Source organism: Monodon monoceros, unplaced genomic scaffold (assembly GCF_005190385.1).
Source record: "Monodon monoceros isolate NGI ecotype Baffin Bay Population unplaced genomic scaffold, NGI_Narwhal_1 Super_Scaffold_5, whole genome shotgun sequence".
In the NCBI taxonomy this organism is placed as follows: Eukaryota; Metazoa; Chordata; class Mammalia; order Artiodactyla; family Monodontidae; genus Monodon; species Monodon monoceros.
The window spans coordinates 92,527,019-92,542,108 of record NW_021703782.1 but is presented as its reverse complement, the minus strand read 5'-3'; the positions used below and the strand labels follow the sequence as shown (position 1 = coordinate 92,542,108).

The 15,090-nt window shown below is 47.0% G+C and overlaps 2 protein-coding genes across 4 annotated transcripts in view; one reads left to right on the top strand and one right to left on the bottom strand.

Moving 5' to 3' along the window:
• Positions 1-4,536: 4,536 nt before the first annotated feature.
• Positions 4,537-15,090, bottom strand: part of SNX30 (sorting nexin family member 30) — a 105,491-nt gene continuing 94,937 nt past the window's right edge. For all 3 annotated transcript variants that reach the window (XM_029201347.1, XM_029201348.1, XM_029201349.1), the window contains 2 exons: positions 10,376-10,528; positions 4,537-6,779 (listed from right to left, as the gene is read on the bottom strand). In XM_029201347.1, coding sequence (XP_029057180.1) covers positions 6,720-6,779; positions 10,376-10,528 — 213 coding nt within the window. In that variant the 3' untranslated portion in view covers positions 4,537-6,719. The remainder of the gene's footprint in view (positions 6,780-10,375; positions 10,529-15,090) is intronic.
• LOC114883573 (putative ubiquitin-like protein FUBI-like protein ENSP00000310146) lies at positions 10,539-11,167 on the top strand. Its single transcript, XM_029201350.1, is given in 2 exon segments — positions 10,539-10,983; positions 10,986-11,167. Coding segments are annotated over 2 exon segments (462 nt in total). The 5' UTR covers positions 10,539-10,631; the 3' UTR covers positions 11,096-11,167.

The following is a 15,090-nucleotide window of genomic DNA, read 5'->3' as shown; positions in this document are numbered from 1 at the left end:
GTATAACTGAAGTCTTATATTAATGGTGTCTACTATCCGTAAGCCAAGTTTAGCACCAGTTTAAGTCCATTTCCAGTGCATTGCCATCATTAGGTAAGCTTAACTGAGCATTCTGGTCTCTAATTTACAACACACTTGCACGCTCTAATGAGCTACAGACATTTCTTCTTTCTTTACAGATTTTTTTAAAACGTAGGAACCAAAAAAAAAAAAAATCAGGAAATGACTGGCTCTCAGAATATGACATTGTGCTTTGCTACGGTATAGAATAGGAAGAAATCCTTTATGTAATTACCTGCGCTGGCTGCCAGCCTTCCTGCCAATCACGGTTACAGATGGACATTGGGTGGTTTCTTCATGTCCTCAGATTGGTGTCACCTTGTAAGATGTAGGAGAGGGCAAACTGAGGACAAGTCCAAAAAGAAATGAAGAATAAAAACAGTTAAATTATAGGTTTTTTTCCTGTCGCTATGCATATCCTGATTCTTGCAGGCAAATGGATACCTCTTCAGAGAAAATAACAAGAGGCACGCATGTTTCCCTGTCCTATAAAGCCGTACAAACGGAACGTGACTCAAGGTAAAGAAAGCGTCTTTTATAGGTTTATTGGTCCATTACTTTAAGTTAATTGAGGTAAAGAAACCTGTTTTAAATTTACAAGCTAATAGTTTATCAAGCAATACAAATTCTTTTGTTTACCTTGAAATGTAATACTAATCCCATAGTACACAATGGACAGAATTTTTTATACGCAGATATATGAAAGAAAAGTGGACAAAAACCTCATGCCAGCATCAAAAATGCAACAAGAACTTTTTTCTCTTTATAAATCTCTGGGCTCCATAACAAAGCAAAAAAAAAAAAGGTGACATTCTTTTTAAAGTTTGGTAGCTTCATGAAACAAAGACTTTGATCTGGAAATAAGTTGCCTTCTCGTCTAGGACACACATTCTCAAGCACATTTATTTTTTTTTTTCCCCCACAGCTTTTGATTTGGCTGAACAGCAGCATGGAGAGAAGAGCACACATTTACACGGAGGACTTGATCAATACCTCAGGGTTTTTCTTGTAAAATTTTAAATGTAAAGAATGATTTCTAAAATAATAAACAGTCCATAATTTGGACATGACCTAAGCAAAAGGGTTTTTTTTGCTTGTTTGTTTGTTTTTCCAACAGTTAAAATACAAGTTAGAAAGTTTGCTGGCAGCTTATTTCACGGGAATATATCAGATGTACATCATGTCTGAACGCATTCCCGACACACAGACATCAAGGGAACAGGTACAAGAGTACAACGGACCAAAACCTCAGGGGTGCCCAGAAGAACAGTGCTGACTGCTAAGAGCTGCTGGTTTGTTATTCGACGGGGGCCCAGCTGACACGGGCCTTGTTTTATCCCACTGAGTCACATTTTTGTTTGCAATGTACTTTCCCCTCCCCACTTCCCCACTGGGGAAAAAGCAATCCCCCTTCCCTCCTTCCAGTATCATTTGTGACTGGAGGGATGGTCTGAGACTGTGAGCCAGCCTGTCACACAGGGGAGCTGGCAGGTGTCACCTGCTCACACCTGGCCTACAGGCCACCCAGAATCACCTGGTGAGAGGGCAGCGCTGCCCAGAGAGGCGCACATGCTGTACCCAATCACTGGTTTTAACAGTAAAAGCTCTAGGACAAAGGACTAAATTACGTGAGTCAACAGCACGTTTCGTGTTTCTGGCATTTCAACCTGCGGAGAATTTCTATGTAAAATACGCTGCTCTGAGGCCCCCACGGTATCTTTTAAGAAGCTGTCCTACAGAATCAGGGTAAACATTTAATATTGTCATAATCTATAGAGTTCTCTGTATCTAAGTGATTTGTCGATGCTGATACCGTAATATCAAAAATGTGCCAAAAGGCACTAAATTAATCTTTCACACTTTAAAACAACAACGACAACAACAACAAAAAGGTTTTGTGGTCCCTGTGTTTCCTTACATTATCAAAAATATCATTTGGCAATAGCAATACTTAGCTTTCTCCTCCCAAAAGGCAGCCCTAATTATGAACCTCACTTTCTTGCTTGTTTCTTTAAGAGGAACAAAGACTGGCTATGTTAGGCCTCAAGTATTTAAACTGAACAACTGATTACCTCTCTAAAAACTCTTTCTATCCAGAATCTAAAAAACAGTAGTTGAAGAATAAGGCATATTAGCAGGTGTTGACAACTTCTCAAAAAGTAGAGTTAGGCTTTTAACAGTCTGTGGCATTTCTAAAAGTCTGGATTTGTTGACTTTCAAGTGCTAAATACACAAAATGTTTATGAATCAGACAAGTATCTTACTGGTTTGTTAACGTTATTTTTTCAAAGCACTTATTTACAGACTATCTACAGTAGTAAAAACTACCTCGATAACATATTTCTTTTGCCACACAGAAGGGGTCAGACAGTCACACCCGGAGAGCATTTCAAAGACATCTGATTAAGAAAAAACAGTCACACTCCCTGTAACTGCCCCCCCACCCCAAACCTTTTCTAACATAGACAGCCCTGCGCATGCTCTGATCTGTGCAACTATGGAGAGACCAGATATCCTTAATTCAGAAAGCAAAACCACCTATTGGGTGGGTTGATGAAACATCAGGTTCCTGGTTTATTCACTGAATTAACAAACCACAAAGAGCCTAACAACTCCCAACACACCCAGCTCAATCTGTAGGTCTGGCCCGGGGGATGGCAGGTAAATTTGAGGGAAATGTCATCTGAATAGAGAAAACACAGTAAGTGAGAGGGCACATGGAGGATTTTTGAAAGGGAGAAGGTACACCCAAATTCCCAAAACAATTTTGCAGACAGGGGTGGCCAAAGCAGTGTTACCCCAGCCTCAGGATGAGATGACCCAGTTTCCACAGGCCTTGAAAGTAGGTGTCTGGGAAGGTGGGGGCCAGGACTGGTGTGCCGTACCCTGACAACAGGCAGACCTGTGTTGGGTCTTGGGATGGGTTAAAACTGGGCTCTCCTCTGGCTGCTCTAAAGGGCCGTTTCTGCTCAGAAGACAGGCTGCTCTGGCCCTGGCTCTCCCTCCACTCTCACCAGCTCAGGATACAGAGGATGACTCTTGTGTAGCCCAACGAATGGCATCAAAACAGAGCCAGGTGCCCGTGATTTCAATGCTATCAACAGCAGGGCCAAGTCACACAACCTCTGGGTGCCTCTTGGGCTGATACCGTCCCAAGGGAAAGTCCATATGCACACTGCCACACGGCATCGTGCCCTTCTCTAAACAGAACGGCCCATCATCCCAACACAAACGGCAGCCTCACAGGAAACGAGCAGCAGGCGTGCATTTAATTCCCGTGTGTGGACAGCCACTGAGAAAACACACTCAAGTCAGCAACACGAAGGACACACTCTGGGTGTGGCTGAAATTTGGCATAAGACAAACTTAGGTTACATCCACCACCATCCCCAGAGTCGTGCTGGTATTTATTTCAGCTGAAGAAAGGTGTGAGGTGGGTTCAATGAGCAGCACGGTGAAACACGAGCCCGTCACGCCCACAATCACGCTTTTCTGAGGTCACCCAGGAATCATCGTTAAGTCTTAAAAAATGATAAAATCCAACCCCAAACCTGGCTCGAGCAGGGGCAGCGGTTCCTTGCTTTGAGCAGAGCAGCCTAGAGTCTTCTTGGAGATCCAGCACGTGGTAAGGACGAGCAGTGTCCAGATCGGCTGCAAATCGCAACTGCTCTCTTCAACCTCACCTGCATCTTTAAGATCTGCTCAGTTTCTAGGAATTCTCTCTTCTGCCCTAGCCTGGATCGCTCACCCAGGTGAACTGAACCTTTCACTTCCCCGGCCCAGGGACAGCTGACAGGGATGACTTTCCACTCCACTGCCACGTGCTCAAGTCTCAACCTGTCCACGTGTGTCTGCCTAAGACACATCCTCAAGCAAAAACCTCTTGGAAAATAAATACAAGAGAGGAGTCAGTGATCTCAGCACCCCGACTTTTGTGGAGCCAAGAAGGATGGGGTGATGAAGCCTCTACGGGGCAGTCTTTGGCACAGAAGTCTCTGGGTTACACTTCTCACAGGGAATCACCTTCATGCTGATGGAGATGGAGAGGTGAATGCTTGGGGCTGCTGACCCTCGGGGGCCCGAGGGAGCCGCGGGGGTGGGAAGGGCTGGAGGGCCTCCTCCGCTGCCTACTGTCCCTTGCCTTCTGCGCCAGCCTCCTCACCTCATCAGATGCCAGCCAGAAGTAAGGGACAAAGGTCCCTTTTCTGGAAAGACCATTTCTCCAAGGAAGGCTGCAAGATACCCTGGTCCTCCAAGCTCTGCTATCAATGGCATGCTGGAGGTCGGTTGGCCTTGTTCCAGCTCTCTCTGGAGCCTTAAAGCACAGGCACATCACAGGGAGACCAAACAAACAGAGAAAGATAAAAGCCCAAGATGCCTGCATCCCTTCAGAACCAGTCTTCTGCCTCCAATAATGTAAGGGGATGACTGTGTACCCCAACCCCTTCCCCATATATCCTAGCAAGGAACCTGATGGTTTTTTCTTTCTTTTTTTTTTTTTTTTTTGGTAGGGCTGCCTTCTTGCCCATTTAACCCTTCCACAGGAATGTGCCTGGGCTTTGGCAACTAGCAGCAGACTAGAGTCTAGTCTTCCTGGAACTCCTTCCACAGTTCTTTCCAAGCGTTCGTCACACTGGACAACATTTTTAAAGCATACGTTCCACCAGGCAAGACTTCACATGTTCCCAAAGATGAGCATTCGCCTCTGGGTCAGTCTAGTGTTTTCTACCAAATATCCATAGAAGGCCGTCAACCCACTATCACATACATGCCCCGATTCTACCAGCAAGCTTTCAGGCTGGACCTGGACATCGACACCCACACCAACAGGACGGTTTAGAGGTAGCAGGAAACACTGACTCACCACTCGGGGTCTATGGACTGTTCTTACCCTTCTGCTTCAATGAATCATCTCTAATTGTACCAAACAGAAAATTCACATCAAAGGATTTTAGAATGGCACAAATGGGGTCTAACAGTGTGCAAAGTACCAACTGATATACAAATTATCACTTAAACCGCGACTTTTTCAAACACGATGAAGCAGAACCAAACTGTCCTGGGCTGTCCAACGGCTGCCCCACCAGCATCACAGCCGTGGCTGCCCCAAGATCTGCAGCCAGAAGCGGAATGCAGTGACCTCAGCAGTCTGCACGTTGACCAGTATTTGCAGGTTCACTTGCAAACGCAGCAGTGTCTCAGCACAGCTGTTTTATTAAAAAAAAAAAATAATACTACCGCTTATTTGAGGCTCAGATTTGTAATTTTATAGAGATGAGCCACAGACGAGAGAACACAAACATGACACAGGTCGTTTTAACTTCATGAGGGGAAAAAAACAAGCTGGAAGAGAGATCCTCTTTGTCTGTCTGTTTTGTGCTGACACACTTGAAAAGGAAACCTGCTAATAGTTTGAAATGAAGACTTTAGATGCAGCTGTGCCCAGGAACGTGGCTGCAAACTGAGGAGGTTTCAGCTTAACCAGTAGCAAAGAGTTCGCTGTCACACTTGGCATCTTCGAGGCCCACCTGGATGCAGACTCTTCTTCCTGACTAGGAAAGAGTAAGGTTAAAGCACTTCACGTAGAGCATTCAGACTGAGTTTACAAATCTTGACTGTATCATAAGAATATGCCAGCCTCTCCCCAAAAGGTTGCCCAAACATTCAGCCGACACAGCAGGAGACACTAAACTAGGAGTTTTTGGTGAGGTAAAGGCAAATTGCACAAAGCAGACATGGGAGGTGGGGCTTGGTATATGCCCGCTGACCTCAACACCTCGGAGCTACTCTGACTTCAAGACAACAGATGACCCCTAACAGGCCTAACTCTCTACCCTGATGACATTTAACAAGCAAAAGAACATCGAAGAACGTCACAGAGAAAAATGCACCTTTTTTTCATTTTACACAAAACAGTTTCCAATCTACTACATTTTAGTGTCAGAAACAAGTTCGGGGAGCACTGCCCCCTCAGCTTCCCAAGGCATCGCATAAAGGACAAGGATGCTAGCTTGCTTGCTCTAGCACGGATGCACCTAGACACTGATTAAACGGTCCTATGCGAACCGGAAACCATAACACAGGTGTCACTCATGACAGGCAGGCAGCAGGCCACACTCAGAGCTACACTGTACATCAAGGGCTTTCCACAGAGGCGCCGACACCTCCTTCTAGGCCAAGACGAGTCGAGGCCCGTGGAGGTCGAGTCCAGAGCCACTGCGCATCCACGGAAGGCAGGAGCTGCCTTCTGTCCACGCCTTCCTCACGGCCTTGCAAGGCAGGACCCGGGTTCTCTTCCATGGCAGGCAACTCTGCCGTCCCCAAAGAGGGGACTGTAACGAGATGTCAGAATGTCAGCTGAGGGCTGTCTTGTCCCTCAGTTTCAAATCCTCGTAGTGTCCCACCGAACAGGTTCCTTCACACCACGGAGGTATGCTTCTTCTGCTGAGAGATGATGACAGCCTTACAGACGCCACCAAGGAATAAATACTCACTGAAAACAACTGTCGGACAAACGTGGGGGGAAGGGAAAGAAATACACAAAAGAGAGATGTTTCTGTGGTTGTTTTCTTGGTGCTACCTCTCTAGCACTGCAGGGACATTCCGGTGTGGGCGCCATGCCCGGCATAGGTAGGAGAGTCTCTGTCCCAAGAAGGAGCTTACTTGGCCTCTTGCTTCTCCTGCAGTAGTGGGATAATCGACTCCCAAGCCATGAGGCACTGGAACGACAACACACACACACACACAGAGCATCAGCGTGGAGTTTCAGATTTCAGGGTCAGCGTCTTCATTCTGCTTTGATCTATACCCTCACACTGTCAATCCTGCTGGGTCACCTTGGTCTAACGACACCTACACGTATTACACAGAGCTAGCAGCAAGAAGGGAGGCAACAGGTATTTGACTACATCTCCCCCTGCCCCCATCTCTAAGAAAGACTGCAGCGTCTCTATGAGGCCTAAATGCACTGTGCGTAAAGTTCATATCAGTGAGTGGAAACGTATTCACTCAAAGAAATTCCCTCCATTCCAAATGCAGAAGAGAGGGCAGGCCGCAAACCCTTGGTGAGGCCCTAGCTTCTCAGCCAGGATGAAGACACTGCTCCAGGTGTGGGTGGTGCCTGCAGGAGTATATGAATTATCTTAGAACGGGCCAGCCACCTGACTCGGGGGGGGGGGCGGAAAACCCGCTCTTCTTCAGCCACCTCAGATCTCCTTGTATGGGCCACTCCTGGATCTCCCATAAAGGAAAATGGGGAGAGGGAACTCTACTTATTGAGTTTTATCATGTCCAGACACTGTTATGTATTTTACATTCATTGTCACTAGTCCTCGGAACACCTCTAGGAAGTAGAATTATTATTGTTACACAAACACACATTTCACAGGTAGGGAAAATGAGACCCAGAGAGGTTAAAAAAAAACTTTCCCAAGACACACAGCTCATGAGTGGCAGGGCTCGTGATTCCAAAGTGGATGTTCTTTCCACTACACACAAGCCTTTCATTCCAGACCCTTCAGAAGAGCCAAGAACCTGGAAGACGCTGGCCCTCTTCTCTGAGAGCATGTTGCTCAGCAGAAGTGACCCCTCCTTTGAGCAGTCTTTGCATAAAGAGGAGAGGAGAACTACGTAAGGCCTTTCTTAGGAGCAGCCCAAGGGTGAAGCGAGGCTTTATGTTAAGTCATTTGGGGAGGAGACCTGAGGATGGGGGAGGAGAGACACATCCCTAGATCAAGCCGGATGAAGGCAGTGGTGAAACAGCTCCTTGCTTCCTTCCTTGGTGACTCTGAGGTTGGAGAAGAAGCTGGACTCAGACCCTGCCCTACAGAAGGAAGCCCAGGAAAAAAAAAAAAAAAAAAAAAAAAAGAAGGAAGCCTAGGGGGCCTCAAGGAGCTTGCTGTCAGCAAGAGACCCAGTGTGGGGTCCGCGGCATCCTGGGTCCTGTTCTCTCCCTCGGCCATCATCTCTGATCTGGAAGGTTCTTCTATGTCAATGATGGGAACCAAGGCCACACCAGCTTGCTTTTTCTTTCTTTTCTTTTTAGCGTTTTTAAAACGTATTTTATTATACAACTATTACATGGAAACATTTCCATTGTAAAAAACTTCAAAAACTACAAAGGAAGCAAAAGGTCCCCTTGACCACAGACCCAACTAAATACCAGCTTTCTTCACAAAGTTAACTATTGGACAAACACTCAAGCTTTTTCCCACCCCAGGACCCTTAAATATGTTGCTCCCTTTGCCTGGAATACTTGTTCTTTGTCTCCGAGACTCAGGTTAAATGTTACTTCCTCAGATTGGCCTTTCCTGCCCACTCTACTTGCCCCCTTCCATCCTGATCTGAATGATGCCCCCTAGTCTTTCCTCCCAGTTTCCTGTTCTTTTCTTGTAGGGCACGTATTTCTCTGAAGAGGTGGGATTCTTGGATTAACGTCTATCCTCCACTAGACAGACGGCTCCTTAATGGCAGGAGTCCTGCCACTTTGTTTACCGATGGGTACCTGGTCCCTTGTACACAGACAGTACACAAAAAGCATCTGTTAAATATAAGTAGGAGCCAAGACGAGGCCCCAAGACAGTGGCCCTGTTTGCAGTATAGCGGCAAGACGTGGATAAAGGCCCTGGGTTTGAGTCCTGGGACGCGGGCCTTGGGAACACTGGAATTAATCACCAAGAGGAGGAATGAACATCCAACTGAGTCAGCACTGGTACAGTGGGAAGCGGGGCTAGAGTGAGCGCATGAGGGAAGGAAGCACCATTCACTGAGTATCCACCATCTGCCAGGCACATTAGAGGTTCTCAGGTATCATTTCATTATTTCTTCACCATCATTCAATGGATAAGGATCACTCCCATTTTGCAGATGAAGAAACAAAGGCACAGAGAGGCACCCTGTCTAAGAGCACAGTCAGTAGAGGAATGAGGCCTTGGCTGCACATGGAATGATGTTTCCACCTTTGGGCGGTCAGGACTGTCCCCAAAGATCCGTGGTCTCTGTCCCCCTCACTGACCGTGTGTGGTAATTCTCAGACCTGTGGACCCGGAGAGCCAAGTCCGATCCTAGTTCAGTCATTCACGAGGTGGGTGACCCTGGGCAGAGTTTTAAAACCGTGCTGAGCTTCCATTTCTTCAGCTTTCAATTGAAAGCCCCTAAAACTCACTTCACAGTGTCATGATGGGGGTTAAATTTAAATTTAATGAGATCACATATGCAAAGCATTCAGCCCAGTGCCAATGCAGACACACAGTGGGGGTCCCATGAGAAAGGTACTGAGGAAAGGCGTATGCCACCTTCCCCCTTCCCTATGAAACAGCCCTTACTAAGACCTGGCAAGTAAGGGCCATTCCATTCCATGACTTTCTTCCTTAACCCTCCTCCCGATCAAGATGCAGACACACTGCCTCTGCACAGCAGCCAGAACCAGCAAAGCTTTTGAAAAAGACGGATTCTTCTAGTTTGAGATGACGACATGTTTCTAGAATTGTGATGGGAGTAGCTGAGTTAATGCTTGTTCAGCTTGATTTTAAGTCTACAGGTTACTCGTTGAATTACCACTGGGCCATTCTTCATCGATAACTTTAAGCTTTAAGGAATATGAGAATTCGTTAGCAGAAGTGATCTAGGGTTGGATACGCTGGGAGCAAACTTTGACTGAGGATACTCCGCTGCAGCTTGATGACAGCTGCATGTGTGTGAGGGTGGCGGGCGGGACGCTTACCTTGAAGTCCACAGATTAAGGGGACTCAGCAAAAAAACTGTTTTTAAAAGTTTTCTTTTGTAATCCTACATCCCTTTGTTTTAGGTACTTAAAAGCAGTACTTCAAAGTCTATTTTTAAAAAACAAACAGTATTTTGATAAGGGGTCTCTAGGCTTCACCAGATGACCAAAGGGACCCACGGCACAATGAAGGGAAGAACCCCTGTGTGAAGGACCACAGAACAGCTTAAAGGAACCCCGAAGCCTCTATCAACTGGGGACATCCCTGCGCTGTAGGCCTGACTGGGAAGCAGCCGCTGGAAGAACTAAAGGGCTTGGAGGCTAAAACTGCTGCTTCCATCAGCAGGGTGTGCAAGTAAAACTCCTGTGGGCACCCAGGCCCCCCCCCGCCCCCCGCCCCCCAAACCCAGCACCACATCTAACACAGCAGGGTGAGGACACACAGGGGTTGCTAAGACTAAACACATAAATTAAGGGAAGGAGATGGGCCCAGCAGGACCCTTCTGGACTTCTGGTAGGCCCTGACCAGAGGCTCCGGCCATTAGAAACGCTTCCTCAAGGAGAGGACTGTCATCCTGTCAGCCTGCTCATTACCTTCTCATAATACTGGATGTTCTTGTCGGCCATTCCCATGAGCAGCTGCCGGAAGTCCTGCCTCTTGCTGTTCTGCCACCTCTCCATGTCGGCTTTCAGATCAGCATTGAAACACTCCATCCGATCCTGACATTTCTCCACATTTGCTGGTACCTGGAAGGGGGATGCATACACAGGAGCTTTGTATGTGTAACGGGTACCTCATGCCCCTATGCTCACACATTTGTGAGAGGCCAGATTACTGCCTTAAAATGCCATGGCTCTTTCTCGACTCCATCTTCGCGGTAGCGGCAGCGGTATCCGCGGTTCAGCCGCCAACATGCAGCTCTTTGTCCGTGCCCAGGAGCTACACACTCTCGAGGTGACTGGCCAGGAGACGGTCGCCCAGATCAAGGCTCATGTAGCCTCACTGGAGGGCATCGCTCCAGAAGGTCAAGTGCTGCTCATGGCAGGCACGCCCCTAGAGGATGAGGCTACCCTGGGCCGGTGTGGGGTGGAGGCTCTGAGCACTCTGGAAGTAGCCGGCCGCGTGCTTGGAGGTAAAGTCCATGGTTCCCTGGCCCGAGCTGGGAAAGTAAGAGGTCAGACACCAAAGGTGGGCAAACAAGAGAAAAGAAGAAGAAGACGGGCCGGGCCAAGAGGCGTATGCAGTACAACCGGCGCTTTGTCAATGTTGTGCCTACCTCTGGCAAGAAGAAGGGCCCCAATGCCAACCCTTAAGTCCGTTGTCACCTCGGCTTTCTCTAATAAAGTCACTTAGCCCGATAAAAAAAAAAAAGAAAAAAGAAAGAAAATGCCATGAACACACCTCCGTCCTCTGGAAGCATTTATTTGTAGGCACAGCCTTGGGTTTCCAGATGTAAGAAAGAATTCTGAAAAGTGCTATCCTGACCCAAATTTTTAAACCCATCCAAGCCAAACAGTGACTTGTGGGGGAAACACGTGCCTGTTTACAAACAGGAAGAAGAAACGCTGTGATTCAGAGTCATATGTCTTTGGCTCCTTTTAGGAGTTACCCATCCAAAAGTGAAAATGTGTGCAGATTTTGCAAGTGTACAGCAGTAGTTGGTATTGCGCTGCTATTCTCCTATGCCCCATGTTGAAACTAGAAAAGAGGGTTTTCCATATAACATGAACTGTCCCATTAACCGTGACGTTTTGATGATGCCTATCTCCATTAACCAGAGAATTCACTGCAATAAGACTACTGGCCCACTTTCTAAATCAACTGGAGACTTGCCCACGCAATCCCCAGATAGCAGATAACCAAAACTAAAGAATTAAAATTGGGTAATTCTGGGGAAATGGAAAGAAAGTTGTTTACGCAGGTCAAAAACCGTGAAACGCAAAGAAGAAATATACAGCAGGCTATTCCTAGTATTTCTTAAGAAGTTTAGAAGGCTTTCTCAAAATGGAACTAGGTCCCCTGAATTTCACAACTTTCACTTTGCTTCGGTGAGTTTCATCCATCCTACACAGCTAGAAAGAAAATACCCAATATTATAAGAAGGTAATGGGAAATGATCACCCTGGTACCCAAAGCACAAAGCTGGCTTCTCTCCTAACACAGGAGCTCCACTGGACTTGGATGGTGTGCGGGAGGAGGGGGGCGGTCAACATGCCCAAAGCTGGGTCACACACCCACCTGCCAAATGCTTTCCCCAAACAAGTGAGGCCTTGTACATTTTGTGTGCTGGGGCCTCTGATCCCAAATGTAACCGTCAAGGTCAATCTCTACCAACCAGGGAAGTTTTATACCCAGACCTTATGGGCAGGAGCTGACCCAGAAACACCTCAGGCAAGGCCAAGCCTGAGGGAGCCAACGCCTTCAGGGCTTCCAAAGTGCTGAGGGCACTTAGCCGTCTGCCACCTAGACCATTTGGCCATGGCTGCAGTACACAGGAGCAGGGAAAGTGGAGCCGCCTAGGTGAGGGGATTCCAATGTGCCTGGCACAGGCACTAAACTTGGGAGAGACAAGGATGAGTCAGAGAGGAAGGTATACAGTCAGGCATCCTGGGAGACTTAAAAGCAAGGAACTTTGGGGAATTCCCTGGCGTCCAGTGGTTAGGACTCGGTGCTTTCACTGCCATGGGCCCAGATTCTATCCCTGGTTGGGGAACTAAGATCCCACAAGCCGTTCAGCATGGCCGGAAAAAAAAAAAAAAAAACCAAAACCAATAACAAGGAACCTGTCTTTGGGGGGTGGGGGTAAGGGAGCGTTCTCCAAAGCACTTAAACTTCCGGAAGAAATTTTTAAAAGGACTCGATTCTCCCTCCTGATCTAGGACTGAAGTCACTTTGCCTTTCCCTGCTGATTGACCTGTTACTGTTGGCCACCTTGGGGGAAACCAAAGTGTAAACAGGAGTGCCCTGGCTTTGCCTCTCCAGAGCCATTCCCTGACAAACATCCCAGGAACCAGCCTCAACAGGCACCCAGCGAACCAGTCTCTGGGCTGACCTCCCTTCCCTCCCCGCAGGTACAGTCCAGTTCCCTTATTCCTCTCCTGGCCACTGCTCATTTTAGCATCTGGGGAAAAGTGCCCACGATCAGCTTCCTGTTTAGTTAACTATTGCAGCAAGGAGGAGAGCAAAGCTCTGAGAGGAAAACCTCCTGGGACACGGTGAGAAGAGAGGAGCTAGGCTCTCTGATTCCAAGGAGTGCTCACCTGGCAAAGATTCCTGGGTCTGGTCTGGGGATGGAAACTCTGGACTGCATGATTGCCTGAGCCTCGATGTGGGAAGTATTTTTTAGCTTATCATTTTCCCAACACACTCCACGCTGGGCACAGAGGGAAAGTGCTTAGGTCTCAGCAGGCAAATCTTATCTCAAGTCACCCAGTCTAGTTGGGAAGAAAATGAACATGGCTGGACACTGCGGGGAGATGTTTCGAGCGCTTTCACTTCGCTTGGAGCCTGTGATACGCACACTGTGAGGAGCAGCTGGAGGCTGAGGACAACTCGGATGGGGGAGCTGGCTTCCCTGAAGAGGCGACTCTTCAAAGATGATGGAAGTGGGGCCTGTGACTCCAGAGGGATGGTACATGCAAGTGACAGAGATGAGACAACACCTGGACCCACCTCAGGAACAGCCAGCTCAGAGGCCACAGAGCCCTCAAAGGCAGAGAGAGAGAGAGAGCCCCAGCTGGCGGGGAGCAGATGAGAAACCTGGGGCTCTTCCTGAAGGCCAGGGGTTCTGAGGCCCATTTAACTCAGGCGTCCTTTTTGGAAAATAGAAACGCCTTGTGCTTCCTCTTACTGTAGAGACAGTTCTAGAGCCAGACTTCCAGGGTGTGACTACTGCATCTACCACTTCCTAGAAGGGTGACGTTGGGCCTCTCCACGCCTCAGCTTCTTTTTCTGGATAATACCCTCCACCTTATAAGGTTGGAATGAGGTTAGATGAGGCAGTACATGCTTAAAACTCCTGGTACCTGGCATGTGTTAAGCGCCGAACCAATTATTTGTTAGTTCTGATCAGTATCAATATTGTAAAGCGCTGTTCACAAAAGATAATCTATCATTTGCATAACCCCTCAAGTCAAGAATATTTTACTGAACTTTATTCCATGTCACATCAAAAGGTTTCTTTTTTATTTTCCAAATATAAAATATTATAATACTATTAAACATGTTCTTTCAAACTTCATGCCACCCTTCACCCATGCTACCTCACCCCAAGATTTCACCAGAGATGAGAGATGAGTCAACACCAAACTATACTGGCCTGTGATCACCCTCAGTACCCTGGAGCCAGGGTGATGGCTGAAATACCAGAAGGGACAGATCAGACCAACCTGGCGGAGACAGAACTGACAGATTTGGCAACCAACAGCACACAAGAAATAAAACATAGGAAGTCAGAGAGGAGACTAAAGTTTGGGTGGCAGTAGTCCACCATACGGCTCACGGTAAAGGACAGGTCCACAGACCAGATAAAGGAGGTAGCTGCAGCCATGGGAAGGGTGAGGCCTCCCTCCACAAGAGGGGGCTGAGACAACTCAACAACAACAAAAACAAATAACCCATTTTAAGATGAGTAAAGGTCTCAAACAGACATTTCTCCCAAGAAGTTATATAAATCGCCAACAAGCACATGAAAAGATGCTCCCTATCACAAATCCTTAGGGGAATGCAAATCAAAACCACAATAGGCTACCACCTCACATCCATTAGGACGGCTACTGTTAAAAAACAAACAAACCAGAAAATACAAGTAATGGCAAGGATGTAGAAAATTGGAACCTTTGCACATGTGGAAGAGAGTATGGCAGTTCAACAAAAAATTAAAAGTAGAATTACCGTATGATCCAGCAATTCCACTTTTAGGTATATATCCAAAAGACTGAAAGCAGGGCCTCAAAGAGATATCTGTACACCCCACGTTCACTGCAGCATTATTCGCAAAAGACATAAGATGGAAGCTACTAAAGTGTTCGTCCACAGATGAATGGATAAATAAAATGTGATATACACCTACAATGTAATATCATTCAGCCTTAAAGAGGAAGAAAATTCTGACACATGCTACAACATGGATGAACCTTGAGGGCATTATGCTAAGTGAAACAATCCAGTCACAAAAAAACAAATACTACTTCATTATAACTACCTATAAGTGATACCCAGAGTAGTCAAATTCATAGAAATAGAAAGTAGGAGAATGGTGGTTGCCAGGGACCAGAGGGAGGGGAAACAGGGCTTTGTTGTTCAATGA